The sequence below is a fragment of the Lutra lutra genome, chromosome 8 (assembly GCF_902655055.1).
Source record: "Lutra lutra chromosome 8, mLutLut1.2, whole genome shotgun sequence".
Classification (NCBI taxonomy): Eukaryota; Metazoa; Chordata; class Mammalia; order Carnivora; family Mustelidae; genus Lutra; species Lutra lutra.
The window spans coordinates 15,847,222-15,865,335 of record NC_062285.1 but is presented as its reverse complement, the minus strand read 5'-3'; the positions used below and the strand labels follow the sequence as shown (position 1 = coordinate 15,865,335).

The 18,114-nt window shown below is 44.3% G+C and overlaps 1 protein-coding gene across 22 annotated transcripts in view; it reads left to right on the top strand.

Moving 5' to 3' along the window:
• Window positions 1-18,114, top strand: part of KIAA1217 (KIAA1217 ortholog) — a 750,245-nt gene that overhangs the window by 652,173 nt on the left and 79,958 nt on the right. For 21 of the 22 annotated variants that reach the window (XM_047742845.1, XM_047742844.1, XM_047742846.1 and 18 more), the window contains 2 exons: window positions 526-724; window positions 4,993-5,086. In XM_047742845.1, coding sequence (XP_047598801.1) covers window positions 526-724; window positions 4,993-5,086 — 293 coding nt within the window. Of the gene's footprint in view, window positions 1-525; window positions 725-4,992; window positions 5,087-14,618; window positions 14,979-18,114 lie in introns of those variants that run through there. The other variant, XM_047742851.1, reaches the window with a different exon arrangement.

The window sequence follows — 18,114 nt, the reverse complement described above, 5'->3', positions numbered from 1 at the left end:
GTGCCAGATTCTTTTCTTGTAGATAGTTGCAATTTGTATAAACATTCAATACATATGTATTAGAGCCACAGAAACATTGTAGCTTTTCCGCTTCAAATGAATGGACTAGACAGACTTAAGCTATATTATAGCCTATCCATCGCTATAATGATTGTGTTGTTAGTTAATGAAAAACACAGTCAAAATCGCCAGACGGGGTCAAATTCTTAAATATACCTTTCAAGGGAATAAAGTATTGTCTTTTGCTTTAGGCTATCAGAGGTTAGCTTCTTGTCCTTTTGGTTTTAAAATAGTTGGAAATTAGCCTCTTTAACACCTGCCTGGATTCCAGAGAATAACGGCACGCATTCATGTGATAACCAGAAGTGTGTTCCTTGGGAATTCCAAACAAACATCTCTTGTTACACGTTTTCCAAGCTTGTCCTGACCATTGCTGCCTGGGGTAAGACAGAAAAGGGTAAGCTTTTGCTGCGCATAGCGTGAGTCTTGATCTGGGGCTGATAACTGTGTTCATTTTGCGTGCAGGGGTTCTCTATCTCCAGTACGGAGATGAAACCAAGCAGCTCAGGATGCCGAATGAAATCACAAGCGCAGACACAATCCGTGCTCTCTTCGTAAGTGCCTTTCCACAGCAGCTCACCATGAAAATGCTAGAATCTCCCAGTGTCGCCATTTACATCAAAGATGAAAGCAGAAATGTCTATTATGAACTAAATGATGTAAGGTAGGTAGTTACATCTTGTGTGTGTGTGTGGGGGGGGTGTCCCACCATACTCCATTTAGCATTGCTACAGTGTATACTGGTCCTGATTGGGTAGGCTTATCTTACCCAGGTGCAAATTCACCATCCGTTTTTCTATAATCCATTTACAAGGTTTACTTGGTTTACAAAGATGAGGACAGACTTCTCCCACATGGATCTTTGCCTATGACCTCTGAGAAGAATATAAGAAGTAACCAATCCACTGTTGAAGAATTGGGGGAGCTGAGGCTTAGAAGGTAGTGGGGAGACTTGATCGACCTCATTAGGACATTAGGACTGGAACTTTCCCAGCTCCTTCTCAAGTGCTTTTTCCCTCACAGAGACTCTGAACATATTGGGTAGTGATTCCACTGGGCCATTATTTACACCAACAGGCTAGAGTAGAAGCAGGGAACCCTGTGTTGTTGTCCATAAAAAAAGAGACTGAGAAGCATTCTCCATCTCCATGGTTTTCTTTCTTTTTTTTTTTTTTTAAGATTTTATTTATTTGTCAGAGAGAGAGGGAGAGAGAGCGAGCACAGACAGACAGAATGGCAGGCAGAGGCAGAGGGAGAAGCAGGCTCCCTGCTGAGCAAGGAGCCCGATGTGGGACTCGATCCCAGGACGCTGGGATCATGACCTGAGCCGAAGGCAGCTGCTTAACCAACTGAGCCACCCAGGCGTCCCTCCATGGTTTTCTTAAGTAGCTGGCCTCACCAAAAAAAAATCTCACTTTCCAGGTGGGCTTTCTCTGGGGCCCCTAGGAGAATGTACCCTCAAATGAGGCTAAGAGGACTCATGCTACGGCAGAGGGCACAGAAGTAAAAGCATCTGTGTTCACCGTGATGGTGGTATGTCTAGAGCAGAAGGGACCCATCCAATCTTTCCCAGCCAAACAGCCTGACAAACCAGACTTGAATTAGCACAAACAAGAAGGAGTCGCCTAGTATAGCTCCTAGACATTTTAGAACTTAAAAAATTATTGAGTGACTAATTGAGCCCTTTCATTTTATGGGACCAGAAACTCCGATGCATAAAAGTTAAGGGACTTACTCAAGATCACACAGACAGCCCCTTCATTTACAGGTGCAGCCCCAGACCTGACTGTCCACATCCTTTGTGAAGAGTTTTTTTTTTTTTTTTTTTATTCCCTCAGAATGTTCCCTGCCCAACTGATCTAGTCCACAAATTGGAATTTTGGGTCCTTTCCCCATGGGGAGAGCAGGATGCCCTGTTTCTTCATTATGGCATTAATAGAAAGCACTTTTTTTTTTTAAGATTTTATTTATTTATTTGGCAGAGAGAGAGATCACAAGTAGGCAGATAGGCAGGCAGAGAGAGAGGAGGAAGCAGGCTCCCTGCTGAGCAGAGAGCCCAATACAGGGCTCGATCCCAGGACCCTAAGATCATGACCCAAGCCGAAGGCAGTGGCTTAACCCACTGAGCCAGCCAGGTGACCCCGAAACCACTTTTTAACAGTGTGCCTCTAGTGCATAACACATGTGAATTGATAAATACCTAACAGTGATCACAAATGACATTTTGGCGTGTGCCAAGGTGTATGAGGAATTTAGGGCTTTGGCACAGGCCCTAAGGTATAGGGGCTACATCTGTTGTACCACCTTGCTACGTTGAAAAGGCATGTTTAAATATTCATGGGATCGGAAAATTCATGTCTGTTTTTTGAAATAAATTATTAATCAGCCTGTCACTTTAAAAAAAAATTGAATTTACAGAGCATAAACTTAAACACGGAGTCATCACGTTGTATCTAAAGAGTATGTTTGTGGTCATACAGTCCCAGATAGTGTTTTCACACAGGCATCTTGTTTTACAGCTCTTTTCTTGACTTTCCATCTTTTGTAGTTAGAGGACTGGAGAGAAATGGTAATAATGAATCTGTGTGAAACGACACAGAGCCATTTTTGGTTTTGGAGCTCAAGCCTGATGAGGTTATTAGGAACAATCGGACCCTACTGTCTTGCGGCCCATGCAAGCATTTTTATTTTATTTTTTTCACACAAGCGTTTTTAAATTTGCAAAAAGTCATGATTTTCCAGAACCTTTCCCAAACCTCAAAGCATTACTACTAGGGTTACCTTTATTCATTCTTCCGGAGTGTCACAAGGAAGTTACGAAAAGAGAATTGGGAGGGAGGACAAAGGGGAAAAGGTCCCCCTCAACTTTCAAACTGAGATGATCCTCCTTGATGCAAAGCCTGTTGATAAAAACAGATGAAAATGGTGCTTGAGAGAAGACAAGATCCTTTCTTTCAACAATAATAGTTTTCAGTTCATAGGTCAACATTTGTGAAAGTCGTTTTTAAAACCTAATTTAAAATGTTTAGTGGGAAAGTCATTGATTTATAAGATTGTAATTTTCCTTTTCAGTATTTTGATTTACTGATAAAAATGGATCTAAAAATATTTAAGTGGTTAAGGTATTTTTATTTGATAGTGGATATAATGTTCATGCTAGGTGATCCCATGTATGTCTTTTTCCAAAGAATTCTTCTCTCTGCTTATATGCATAAAATGCCTCAATTGTATTTTGATTGGTAGAATAAATTCTCCCCAACAACATTATATAGATTCTCTCTCTCTCCTCCCCAAATCCACCATGTAGACTGTCACTGAAGACAATGGCTTTAATCTTCTGAGCCCAGGACAAATTTCCTTTCATATCCAGTGTTTTTGAAATGAGTGTGTATTGGTTAAACATTTAACTATTTCGTTACTGGGTTGGGTTCTTCATATTTTCCTTAGGGAAATGCTATGGAGTGTTCAGGTTGAAATTCCGTGTTGTAAATGTTGCCATGGTGAATGCAATCTGGGCCTTTACTGTTGGTTCATCTCGGATGAGCATGTTTCTAAATTAATCATAAACCAACCTCATGTATTTTAAATACCTTTAGAATCCCACTACGTTTTTTTCATGGCTCAAGGAAGGTTTTCAGTTTCTTCCTATTGTCACTCGTGACTCCCCACTCCACCACCAAAGCCACAGCGGGGACTCACTGAAGGAACCCCCCCCCACGTCCTCACCTTCTGTGAGCTCTTGCCTTCATAGTAACCTCGCCCCTTTGAGATAACAAAGTTCTGCATGCTCCCCTTTTCACCGCCTCGTAACGAGCTCCTTGAAGTCTGGAGCAGCCCTGCAAGCTTGGGCTAGTCATTGCTTCAAAGCAATTACTGACAGATATTTAAAGGAGGGAAGCAAGGCCAGTCCAAGAATCCTCCACTCCATTTAAAACAAAACATAACCCAGTAATCCCAGAGATTGCGATCAGCCCCCAGAACGTGCGGCTGCTGCACCTGGAGGAAAGGAATGCATCTCTCTGCACACGCGTCCCTGAGCTAGTGCGCCGGGCTCGGGAGGACGCAGTGTAGACGGGGCTAAACGCGCCTTGGGTGGCCCTTCTGCTCGCGAAAGCTGAATGTGGAGGGAGAAGGACTTCGTAGACATTCCTATGCTCTTAAATAATTTTAAGGTAGGCTCTGAGCAAGATGTGGGACTTCTGTCCTTGGCTGCGGCGTGACTGACTTCCGGGCTCTAAGTGCTGGGCTCCGGAGGAGAAAAAGACAAGCAGAAGACTCGATCTGCTGCTCTTCCTTCTAAAGACTCTGCCCGTCCTCTCAATCCTCTTGTACGTAGACGAGTTATTTTTAATAGGCACTGTAGAAGGAAAAAAAAAGGCATTGTAAAGATACTGGTTTTGATCTTGGTGGCACTTTTTTTTTTTTTTTTTTTTACTGGACTGCAAATAACATTTTCTGTTCCTTATGGAAAGTGTTTGAAGGAAAAACCATTTTCCTTTGTGTGCGTTCGTGAGATAAGCAGAAAACCAGGCGTTTGGGCAAAGTAAATGATTAAATATTTAAATATTAACCAAATCTCTTTGAACGTAGTGTGAGTATTGGAGCTTTATTGTCTCTGAAAGTGTTAGCTTTCCTTGCTCCAATCTTGAAAGAAAGTCCACGCTAACTGATACTTGTGGGTGGAGAACCACAGGGAGATACGAATACTTTCCTGGGGAACAAAAACGGGAAAGAAAAGCTGGAGTCCCTTTTCTCCTTTTGCTTATTGATTTTTGCCTATTGTATGGTGAAGGAACTTTTTGTCCGGTTGACTGTAGACAGCCGTTGGATTGCCTGTTCGTGTCTTCTGCCTGATTCTACAGGGCAAGCAAAAGAAATGGCCAAAGTGAGGCTCCTTTCATCTGCCGTAGTCATTGATGTTTTTGATTCCAGGAACATTCAGGACAGATCGCTCCTCAAAGTGTACAACAAGGACCCCGCACATGCATTCAACCACATACCGAAAACTGTGAATGGAGACATGAGGGTAAGTGTTCCCGTTATATTTTTAATTTTATTCGATAGGTCAGACCATCCCTTTTTCTGGTATGGTCTCCTGATGAAGCCACACCCCACTACCGGGTTTCAAGGCTTCTCACCTCTCATCTTGTCTGATGACTCATGATTTGTGCCTTGGTAAAGAATTCAATTTCGCGGACATCTGGGGCAGAGGGACCAAAATAGGGCCTGGCACATCCTTATATATCTCTGAGCATGGACTTGAGTTGCATCCTCCCTCCAAGGGGATCTTAAAAGTCTTTGCCTAAAAGCATCTTTGGTCCATACACATTAACTTGCTCGGAGGATCTCTTATTATTTTTTTTCTAATTAAAACTAACTTACAAACAACAACACCAGCAAACCCATGTCCAGTTCCATAATAGTCTTACATCAGCTATTCCAAGCAAGCCCTAGTGTTCTAATTAAATTATTCACCTTAGATTCATGACTGTTTGCTGCTGTACTGTATTAAATATCATCAAACCTTCTCTGAAACCCATCGGAGGCATAGTCCAAAAGTCTGCCTGATGCGGGAGCTGAAACTCTCTAGATTTAGATCCTCTCCGAAGATTATCCAGACATTGAGAGCACCCAGGGGTGTTTTGAAGAGAAGAGAACAGGGAAACAGAAAAGACAGATTTTAAAATCATATTAAAGCAGGTTCACTAAAAAAGGGACTGAGTTTCTAACAATAGTGCTATGTTCCCCTCCAGCTGTACCTCCTCCCCACCACACACACAAATTTAGAAGATGCTGCACCATTTTATACCATCCTTTCTGAGGACTAGCACCCCACTGGGTGCTGGAGTTTAACTAGGAAGAAAGTAAATGAATATGTCTTCTTGCCAAAGAATCCCTGACCTTGCCTATCCTAGCATTGTGGTTGCAATCCCGAGGTGAGCTTGTCTCTGCGTCCTGGATAGAATGTATCAGTTTGTTATTGCTGCTGTAACAAGTTAATACACGTTTCCTGGCTTAAAATGGCACAGATTTACTATTGTTCGGTTCTAGTGGTCAGAAGTCCCACATGGTCTCAGTGGGCTATCTGCTCAAGGGGTCAGTGGCGGGACATCAGCTTTCCTTTCTGGAAGCTCGAGAGAGAATGTTCTGGAGATCACGCATGTTCCTCAGCTTGTGAACGCCTCTTTCCATCTTCAGACTCAGCCAAATAGCATGTCTCGGATCCAGCCTCCATCACCACGTCTCTGACCTTCTCTCTTCCACATTTAAGGACGTTTGTGATTACACTGGGCCCACCCTGTGCCCCAGAATAATCTCTTTATTTTAAGGTCAACTGATTAGCACCCTTAATCCCCCTTTCTTGTGTAGTCAGAGGTTCTGCGGATTAGGAAGCAGACATCTTTGGGGGACCATTGTTCTGTGTACCCCACATGGTGTGTGAATTTAGGACCAAGAGGCCAGGAGGTCTGAGAGAAAGTGCTGGAAAAATTTCTAGGGAATTCTGGGCTGGAATATGAGTGATGACATTGTGGGATCAGAGCCCATATTTTGGAAGGAAAAGGCCCCTTATGTCCTCAACTGCTGATTCATATGTGTGTGTGTGTGTGTGTGTGTGTGTGTATGTGTGTGAGAGAGAGAGAGAGAGAGAAATGATGTGCGATTTTAAGTGAGGTCTGTGTTGCTACTTCAGAAAATCTAGGATTTTGAGGCTTATTTTTAGCTAGTTACACTTTAAATGTAAACCAGCACTACGTGAAGACTGAGTCATGCTGATCGTGACACACGGACTGAGTGTTACAGGACCCTTGCTTTTTGTTATTTCGTTATTCCTTCTCAGTGACATTCTTAAGAGTCTTTGTTGCCCCTGGATATCTTTAATTTTGTTGATATGTCTAGCCTTCCAACTGGAGTTTCATGGAGCTCAGAGATCTGTTTCTGCTACATAGAGCCCACACAGGGGCCCCAGAATCGCCTCTGAAAATCTTGTTTATGGCTGGAGAGGACACCTGTTTTAACTCTCAAGCAGATGTGGCACCTACATAAGGACCAGCAGTGAGCACGTAGAGACTCAAATATCAACCATATGGACAAAACCTATTAGAATTCAGAATGTTTGCTGTGGGTTTCTAGTTGTTCTGCTTTTACTTTTAGACCAGACCCTAGTGATCATTCTGTGTTACCCACAGCCTTCTTCAGGCAGCATTTTTTCGTGTGAGGAAATCGACTGTTGTCCCCAGATGACAAGACAACAAATGTTCACCATCCAACCCCTAGACATGCTTGTAGGTTTCCGACAAGACTACTTAGACACGAGAACTAGAACCTGGTTTTAAAAATCAATGAAGTGTGATCATGCCTGCCGTCTGTAACTTGGCCCCTGGTCACAGATTCCAGAAGCTTCAGACGTGGAATTCCTTCTGCCTCACCTTTTGGCTGTGGAGGTTGGAATTCTCTGACCATGAGTATAGCTGCTTTGCCATTAAAGGAAAGGAGGCTTGGCTGAGCCCGGCCTGGAGCCCAGCTGCATCCCCCCATCACTTATGGTGAAGAACAGAGAGAGAACAGAGCAAGGATCAATGGCTGTAGACTAAACCAAGCCGTATGGTGGGTTTAGGGCGCTCACTCCTTCCGTATGGTTGCAATGTGTGCGTGGCCGTGAAGGAATTTGATGATAACTGCTCACATGAGTCAGGGACACAGCCCCGCCCCTGATGTCATTCGCCTTCCACCGCCAGCCTCCAGACGCAGCCTGGGACAGCCCGCCCCACGGCCCATTCGTTCCCCGCAAACATGCCGAGCAGGGAAGACGTTGGTTGTTGGATCGAGCAGAGGCGCAAAAACTGCAACCGCAGAAGTGGGGTGGCCTCGGAGACCGTCCTTAACAGTGCGTTTAAGATCTTAGCGGGTGAAACCAAAGACCGCGGGAGACTTGAAATCTACCCGGGTCGGTTCGCCAGAGCAGTTTAATGAGGACGATGACAATGGCGGTGGTGTCACCCAGGAAGCCTGCTAGACTGAAGTATTGACTTTGAGCTTGGGGGCCCCAGAGCATGTACGGAATATGTGCCTGGTGGGAAGAGCCTGCGTCTAGCTTCTCATTTAGCGTCTGCCTGAGCACTTGGGAGGCTCGTGTGTGGACGGAGACTTGTGGTTCTCTGCTGGAACGGAGCACACCCGGCTCCTGATTCTTCGCACATGGGTGCAAATCACCCTGATCCAATTTAATCACGTGGCTTGTGTTTCCTTACAGAATTAGGTAGTAGTTTTTGAAATTTAGTTCCCGAGGGACTGAGCTCACCAGATGGAAGAGGCCTTCTTGCAAAATTATGTATGCGCTCACAGAGCCTCATCACTCACAAATGCACAACTCAGAGAGGAGCCATTCCATCTGGGGACTCTCAGAGGGCACCAGGAACTTCCGGTTCACCAAACCCAGTAGCTTTTTCGCAGTTTCAGGGGCTTTTCCCCTGAAACTTTTTTCAGGCACCCTCCAGTGCATGTTGAGATGACTTCTGCGATTTTTGCTCCTGTCATTCAGTTCTTTCCCTCTTGTATGTCTTTCGGTTTTACTTACATGGGACAGCTCCCAGATTTGCCTTTATTTTTTTTTTTTTTAAGATTTTTTTATTTATTTGACAGACAGAGATCACAAGTAGGCAGAGAGGCAGGCAGAGAGAGAGAGAGGGAAGCAGGCTTCCTGCGGAGCAGAGAGCCCGGTGCGGGGCTCAATCCCAGGACCCTGAGATCATGACCTGAGCCGAAGGCAGAGGCTTTAACCCACTGAGCCACCCAGGCGCCCCCAGATTTGCCTTTAGAACAGCCTACCCAGACCTGGCTCACCATCTTAAATACGTCCTAATACCAAAATCCGTCTCTGGCCCCCAGACCTCTCTTATTTCAGCTCTGCCTCTGACCCCCAGGAACGGTCTCCTTAGAAACCTTGGATTCTATTTACGCCGCCATTTCTAAATCCCTTGCTTACGTTCAAACACATCTCAGCCCGTTTCATTCATTAACTCCTCTTCCTCCTGCCCCTCAGTGGTCTCCACTGTGCTCAGGCGGACTTCACCAGTGTGTGTGTGTGTGTGTGTGTGTGTGTGTGCGCGCATATGAATTTGCTTTTTAAATTTTTTTTATTTTTTTTAAATCTGCATCCTTTCACTTGTGGTTTTTATCTTCCTGCTGACTTAACCATTACATCGATGTGGATGACCCTTAAAATTATAACCCCAGCTCTGCCGTCTCTCTAGACTTCAAGAGCCCGGTGTTTAACTTCCAAGTGGCCATCTCCACACGGGTATTCTAACAATGTTTCCATCGTATCCCATTGAAGGAAAAAAATCGTAATCCTTTTTTTTTTTTTCCTCCTCCGAAGTCCTTTTCCTTCTTGCTTTTTCTGTTTAGGCAAGGTAGAGTGATGTTGATGGGGGAGGGGTGAGTGTGCATTTCAACAAGTTGGGAAGAAGAGATTTAAAAAGTTTAGTTATCAGTGATTGATTGCCTAACTCCTGTTTCTCAACACTTCCCCAGCCACCCGAACTGGTCCAGGCCATCCGGGAAGGCCTCTTACAGATGCCCCTTCTGCCATGGCCTGCACTGTGATAGCTCTTCTCACAAAAGCTAACTCCTTTGAGCATTTACTAAGCACTCTTATGAGTGATCTCACTTAACCCCGCAAGAAAACATTTTGAGGCAGTATTGGTTGGTATATGCCCTCCTCTTGACAGCTCAGAAAACAGTTGCTTAGGTATGTTAAGAAATTTGCCCAAGACCACACAGCTAGTGAGTGCCAAGCTGAGATTTGAACCCAGGCAGGTAGGCTCTGGATACCCAGCTCTTAGCAACACTAGTGATCAGTCATGCAATGGCCTTTATTCAGGTTCCCACCTCTGCATACCCTAGTCCAACCGTTGCTTCCCAAGCAATCCCCCTAAGCCCACCATACCCCTACACAAAGAATAGCTACTCATGGACGGTATCATCCACAAACCAACACCCAAGCAGAGTTACCTCACAGTTCTTACTGTGGGTGTCTGAAATTCCCTCTCCTTCCCCACAGATCTGCCTTTCAAAGTCACTTCCATCTAACATCCAACAGGACAATTGCCCGATTCCTTCAATAAACCGCTGGTCTGAAAAAAAAAAAAAAAAAAAAGGTGGGCGGACGCTGTCCAATTTCCCAGATCACGTCTATACCATAACAACCAAATGCCTCATGGGCGCCATGTTGGGATCCTGACTGGAACAACCCGCTGTCAAAGACATCGGTGAAAGTCTGTGGGAAATTTAAACATGTGTTGGGAATCAGGTGATGTTGGGGCACCTGGGTGGCTCAGTCAGTTAAGCGTCCGACTCTTGGTTTCGGCTCAGGTCGTGACCTTGCGGTTGTGGGATCGAGCCCCGTGTTGGGCTCTGTGCTCAGTGTGGCGTCTGCTTCAGATTCTTTCTCCCTCTCTCTCTGCCCTTCTTCACCCATTCTCTCTCTCTCTCTCTCTCAAGTACATAAATAAAACCTTTAAAGAAAAAAGGAATCAGGTGATATTAAGGGATAACTGGTCATTCCATTGGGTATAGTAATGGCTTGGTGGTTATGTTTTGTAACATGAATCATACCAAGTATTTACAGGCTAAATGGCATGATGAATGGGATTTGCTTAAAATACCCCAGCAGAGTAAACCAAAAAAGCCGATACAGGTGAAACAAAATCAGTGAACCGCTGAAAAATGCAGGTGGATGATGGGAGTTCTCAGATCATTTTCTCTTCTGTTTCCAAATGGCTGAAAATCTCTGTATTGAGATGTTAAAACATAAAAACTAAAAGACCACCTACTTGACGAAGATTCCCATAAGGCTTTGGCAGAATTCATCTTTCTTGTCCATCCAGGGGCACATGGCATGTTGTCCTAACGTTAGAAAACATTTAGATGCCTATGCATCTCGTCCGCAAGACTGTAAATTCTCCAAAGGTGCAGACCATCTTGTGTCCATCTTTGTACCCCTCCTGAAGCCGGCCGCGATGTCTCACCCACGGTGAGCGTAAACCTAGCACGCACGGACCCCTCTCTCACCGTAGTGTCGCAATTCCTGTATTACGCATTTTCTGTCATTAATGAGAACCCACTGTAAAAATACCTCTGTTCTCATCACCACAGAGAGCTGTGCTTCTCCTGGTTTATTTTTGTCATGTGGACACTTTGAATCTTGAAAGTGATCATTTTCCCTCTTTGTGTTGCTACTCTAAAGCTTAGAATTAAATGTGTGGCCCGCCCACAACAACCGCGCAGGCATTCACTGCATGTGTTTTGTGTGTTGGCCACGTTCCTGGCCTCCCTTTTTGATTTTCCCACTTTCGACTTCTTGTCAGATGCTCCACTGTGACTTTTGGGAGGGAGGGGGGCAAAATGGCAATAATTTCCGTGAATTCTGTTCATTTCTCTGTGGAACCAGGCAAGGCGCAAGTGGTATTCATTCTAGATCATTGTTTTTCTGGATGTAAGATAACAGCCTTTTTGTATCTTCACAGCAGGCAATGTGTTAACTACTTTACATACTGATTAGCCAATAACTCTGCCAAGGAGGTAACTGACTCCATTTTTATCGATGACGCAGCTGAGGCCCGTGAGTCTTTCCGAGGCCCACCCAGCTGGTAAATGTCAGGCACTGGATTTGAACCCAGTTCTCTCTGACTCTCTGTATTCAGCTGTAGCCTCCCTTCCTTGGCATTTCTGTTAAAGCTTTTCAAGTTTTGATATGATGCTCCTGATGAGATTTTGGAACCCGCTAAATATCCTTCCTTTTTCTTTTCTTTCTTTTCTTAAATTCCTTCCACTTCTTAACCCTGTTAGGTGTCTATTTCATGGCATTTTTTTAATGTTTGACTTTGCTCTGTTTTGTTCCCTTTTCGACCTGGCTAAAAAGATACCTTCACCCTCATCCCCCCAAAAAATGAAAGAAGAACACGTATATGTCATTTAGTGTGTATGTCCGAAATGGGCATGCCTTAGAACTCTTTTTTCCATGGGGCAGCGTTCTGGTTGAGAGGAAGACTTTGGGATTTGGAGAGGGATGAAGTAATCCTATAGAAATGAAAGAGAAGAGGGGCGCCTGGGTGGTCCAGTCGGTTAAGCACCTGTTTTCAGCTCAGGTCATGATCCCAGGTCTGGGGATCGAATCCCACATACGGCTCCCTGCTCAGCAGTGTTTCTCCCACTTCCTCTGCCCCTCCACCTGCTTGTGCTCTCTCTCTCTCTCCCTCTCTCTAATAAATAAAAAACAAAAGGAAGAGAATCCCGTAGAAATGGAAGCTTCCAGAAATACTCCTAACAAATCCTTTTTCAGTCATTCAGGGTTCTTCTCCATGACGCACCACCAGCAACCGTGATAGTGACTGACATTCAAAATAATACCGACCCCAGGCCAGGCCCTGTGCTGAGCACCGCGCTTCCATTCATTCTCATTTGATTTCCAGAACAAGTACCTGTGAGGGGAATTCTTGTTATCCCCTGTTTCAATGTGGAAGCTGAAGATCAGAGAGGTTAGGGAACTTGCTTGAAGCCACATAGCTGTTCTGTGGTAGAACGGGATTGGGAGCTCGGCAGGCCAACCCCAAGAACTGCCCTTCTTGTTCACTCTGGTGGTCACGACTGTCCTTCCCCACTCCGCTGCCTTCATCATCGGTGTCCATGTGCCACCCAAGTGTGAAGACCTAACTCAAAGGCTTCATCAAGACTTCCCTACCTCCTTGCTTTTCCAAGCTTCTCTGAACCTCCCCAGGACCTCACCAGTCTGCCTCCCTCCCTTGGCCTACTGACGTTTTCCTGCCTGCCATGGACACGCCTTCAGTTCCTTTTTTTTTTTTTTTTTTTTAAGATTTTATTTATTTATTTGACAGAGAGAGAGCTCACAAGTTGACAGAGAGGCAGGCAGAAAGAGAGGAGGGGAAGCAGGCTCCCTGCTGAGCAGAGAGCCCGATGCGGGGCTTGATCCCAGGACCCTGGGATCATGACCTGAGTCGAAGGCAGAGGCTTTAACCCACTGAGCCACCCAGTCGCCCCTTCAGTTCCTTTTAAATCCTTACTTTCTGCAGGGGTGAAGTTCCCATTCTGTTCATCTTCCTGCTCCCTGTGTTTCCCTCCAACAATGAGGAAGTTCTCATTTAATTGTCTGGATGAAAAAGGGGTTCACTCGAGCACTTCCCCTATCGCAAATTTTCAGTGGACCCCCTCTTTGCGGAGATCAGTACAATTATTTGTAAATATTAATATGAACATTTGGAGTCTGCAGCACATTCCTGAGCTTATCTCAGTGGTAGTTCCTGACAAAACTAAGAAATAAGAATATCCGTCTGTCCCAAAAAATCCCCCTCCTATCAGTATAATTTTACAGCAGTTGGTAACCCTCAAGTTTAAGATGAGAGTAACGGATGGGTCAGGTTGAAACAAGTGATTGTCAGAAAAGCATACGTAGGGGCACCTGGTGGCTCAGTGGGTTAAGCCTCTGCCTTTGGCTCAGGTCGTGATCTCAGGGTCCTGGGATCGAGCCCCACATCGGGCTCTCTGCTCAGCAGGGAGCCTGTTCCCTCCTCTCTCTCTGCCTGCTTGTGATCTCTATCTGTCAAATAAATAAAATCTTAAAAAAAAGAAAAAGAAAAGCTTACTTATCTGCTTTTTAAAACTTTCTTCTCAGGAGTTAAATTCAAGTGTGGTACAAAGTTTAAGCTAATTCTGGATACCAAATTGAAGAAGACAGATCTTGTTTTGCTGTATGTATAACTCAGTAGGACAAATCTTAACCTGTAGGTTGCATTTAGTCAGTGTTTCCTGTTGGATACTCCAAGTACTCCAGATTCAACAAAGTAGGACTGAGAATTCTAGACCAGTTAACCTAGCTCCAGGGTTCACTGGTTCACTCACCCAACCATCATGTCCCCTCCCCTCCTCTGATTCTGGCTCTTGTGCAAGATTCTGGAGATACAATGGTGAACGAGTGTGGTCACTGCCCTCACCAATCTTCAAATCCAGCAGAAGGTCCGAAGTCAGTAATCCACAAGTTCGAACATGAAATCAGTCGCGATACAGATATCTGGATGTTTCCACATCAGATTCAGGCTCTGTGAAATCCTTGCCTCCGTTCCATTACTTGCTCGAGTTAAAACAATGGAACTCAGTTGAGTGATGTATCCAATTATGCCCTCTTCATATCATACTTCTCTGACAGGCAAAAAGATGTTTACGTTACCACTGGTAAGGAATTACTCTTCTTGAAATGATTAGCGAGGCAAACGCATTGGAATACAGTGGCTCTCCAGAACACGGGAGATATTTTCTTCTTCCCTGGCTGCTTCCAGTTAGACTTTATTTTATTTTCCAAGAAGCAAAAAAGGGTAATATATGCACATCTGATAGGCAGCTTCTAAGTGATACAAATCTCATCTTTCCTGCCTTGTGGCCGCTTGCCTTTCCTTACACTTTTTTTTTTTTTTGTCATTGAGAGGTTATGACAACATGAGCCATATTGTATTTATAAACATCACGTGTTTCCTTGATATGGCTTGCAGTTTCTGCCAGACGGAACACATGGAAGAAACATTTCTCGTTAGCTCAGCATTGGTTTTAGTTATGCTGATTTCCGGGACAGGAAAAATGCCTTCCTACTCGGATTTAACTTTCATAGAGTAGAAACAAAACCTCTGAATGTCCGTGAAATGGTTTTAACAAGGGTGGATACTGCTCCTTTAAACCACATATTTTGACTAAAAGCTTCCTTCTGTTAAAAAAAAAAAAAAAAATCCAAGCCTTGCATTTAGTCACCATAAAGACAGGCAGAGCTGGAAATCTTCGAGAGATGGGTAGTTTGAAGGTCTCTGCAAGTCTAGAAAGTTTCTTCTAGAAGAAAAAAGGGTCACGGAAGATGTAAGGTAAGAACTGTACCTTTGTATCAAAATACGATTTTCCGACTGTTTTTGTCATGCTGTGGGACATTTGCCTTCAACTGAGACAGATCTTCTGTATTTCAGTTTAGTGAGGCATTAAAATACCAGGTTTTTAATTTTCACTTCATAACGCACTGCTTAGGAGGAAACTTCTTTGTGATTGGTGATAGTCTGTTTCTTAAAAGCCATTTAAATTATGTTCGGCTGTCTTCCGTCTGTAAATCCTACGATCTAGTTTGTGTAACCTTATAATTTGAAAAAGGATTTAAGGTGTCCACATTATCTGCTAGTACAGATCTCAGTGATGTATGTGTTTTGTGACCATTTTCAGTGTTTTCATGAAGATGTTGACTTGCATTTAGTTTCTGAGACAGATGTAGAAAATTTGAAGATGGGCTAACAGTGGGAGGGGGACCTGAGTGTGTGTCCTTCAACATCTTAAGGAAAATTATTTTCATAAGGAAAATTATTTGTTGCTTTTTTCCTGGTGAAAAACACTTCAGATTTTAAATTACAAATAGCTTCTGTGTCTCAGTTTTGACTTCTTTGAAAAAAAGGTCTTTGTAAGCTTTAAGAGTTACATTTAAAACTTCTACAGTTTTACATAACAGATATAATCCTATTTTATCAGGTTTAATGACTGCTTGAAAAAAGGCTTGGCAGAAATTATATGTACTTGAGATGACTTTTATCTTATTGTTGCAATGGTAAAGTCACAATTTTGCATTTTTTAAAAAGGAATTCAGTAGAGCAGCGTCCTCTTAAATCAAGTGTGTTTCCCTTTAAAGGTTCGTGGATCTGCTTATCCATATCCCTGTGGGTATCTTTATCCCAATTTGGAGATAAGTTTATGTGCATGAAAAAGTTGCTACCTAATGTGGTCTCAATAATATATATTATTATAATTAATAATATTATATATTATATAATATATAATAATATATATTATTTTGGGGCGCCTGGGTGGCTCAGTGGGTTAAAGCCTCTGCCTTCAGCTCAGGCAATGATTCCAGGGTCCTAGGATGGAGCCCCGAATAGGGCTTTCCGCTCAGCAGGGATCCTGCTTCCCTTCCTCTCTCTCTGCCTGCCTCTCTGCCTGCTTGTGATCTCTCTCTGTCAAATAAATAAATAAAATCTTTAAAAAAATATATATATATTATTTCATGTAGTCCTCGGAATAATTCGACTTCATAGGTACAATTAGACCCATTTTTTGATTGGAAAACTGAGGCCAAGAAATTAAATAACGAGACCACACCCTAGCAGGTAGCAAAGCCAGAGTTCAAGTCCAGGCTGACTCTCTTACTAGTAGCCAAGAGCTCCGAGTCTGGAGTCAGATACAGACAACTTAATTTGAAAGTAGTAATTATACATCAGCAATGCTTTTTGACCTAAGAGAAATTATTTTGTACACTTTTGAATGTTTTTTTTTTGTTTTGTTTTGTTTTGTTCTGCTTGGGTTTTTTTGTTATTGGTGGTTGGTTGGTTGGTTGGGATGGGTAGCATCCAAAACTAGTATCAGACTGGTTGTTGTCTTTTCTGAGACTTAGTGACAACTTCCTCAGTGAAATGAAAACAGTAAACAGTAGATAGTGTGGGGAGAGTTTTAGGCAAACTGCCCTTTCTTCCTTGCTCCTTCCTTCTTTGCTTCGTGTGCTGTGTCACTTGAAAACCGTTTTCATGGCCCTGGAGCAGGGAGTGTATTCGTGAGCTTGCTCTGGAAGTGAGAAAACGTGTTTGAATGGAGAACTGCCTGCATGTCAGGCTGCCGCCTGTGCGGCTTTCGGCAGAGTGGTTGGGGGAGGATGGAGAGAACAGGGAATAACGTTTGAAGGGTTCCGGAGTCAGCACAGCCAGCAGAGCTCCCTCAGCCCCAAGGACTGGGGCTCTCCTCCCCTGCCTCCTGGACACCGAGGCATCCACTGGGCCACAGAAATACCCGGTGATTTGTGGTGCGAAGTGATTACTGCCAAGGATGTCAACAGGCGATGTAAGGGCTCATCGCAGCCCTGCACTTGGGCTTGAGGACCAACACAGCTAGCGTCCAGCCCCATTTCTGCCCAAAATCCAGGGCTGGCGAACCAGCCAACTCAACTGAAGGTCCGTTGGAACAGGACCATCCTTTAGCGGGTAGTGGGGTCCTTCCCAAAGAGTTCTGTGCCGGTGCTGGAGAGTATGGGAGAGGCTTCCCCCACATTCCCCGCCCTTTGATATCCAATCCACATCCCTTCTCTTGTCTCATGTAAATAGAGATGTTGGTGGAAATTGCCTTTGACTGGGAGCATATGTCCTGGTATTTTCAGGTTGCAACACTTGCCCCTCCCTACATGCTGTTTCCTTCCTGGGATTTTGCCTTTCTGTCTTCTCTGTGGGTCCCCATCGGGGTAACCCCGACTCTAGGAAATTGTCTCTGATCCTGTCCACGCAGCCTCCCCCACCCCCACGATCTTGCCCTAGAGAGGCTTCCAGACAACTGTCCTTCTCTGGACACGTTTTTCTAAAATTTCTCAGGTGAGTATCTATTACTTTATTTAAAATTCTGGGAGGCGGGTAGCACACGTTAGTTTTTTACAGGGAAGACAAATGTTTTTAAGGTACGTAGCAACTCGTGGTAAGATGTTTTCCTCTCTGCCCTGCTTCTCTCCCCATTAGGTTAGCGATTACTTTGCTGGCGCGTAATTGGCAGGAGCGAGACTCTGTCTGCTGCTGGACATTTGCGACAGAGGAGGTAGCTGGTAGCTGGTGCAGCCTCAAGAAATAAGCCTGACTTATTTAGAATCGTGAGGTTTGGGACGCCTGGGTGGCTCAGTTGGTTAAGCAGCTGCCTTCAACTCGGGTCGTGATCCCGGTATCCTGGGATCGAGTCCCACATCGGGCTCCTTGCTTGGCAGGGAGCCTGCCTCTCCCTCTGCCTCTGCCTGCCACTCTATCTGCCTGTGCTCACTCTCGCTCCTCTCTCTCTGACAAAGAAATAAAATCTTTAAAAAAAAAAAAAAAAAGAATCATGAGGTTTCAGAAGTGGAAAGAGGGTCCTTATGCATCTTCTTTTATCATCTTTCACCTGTCCGTGAGACAAGACTCAGGAGGCCTAGCATGGTTGGAATGACTTGGGGTGACAAGG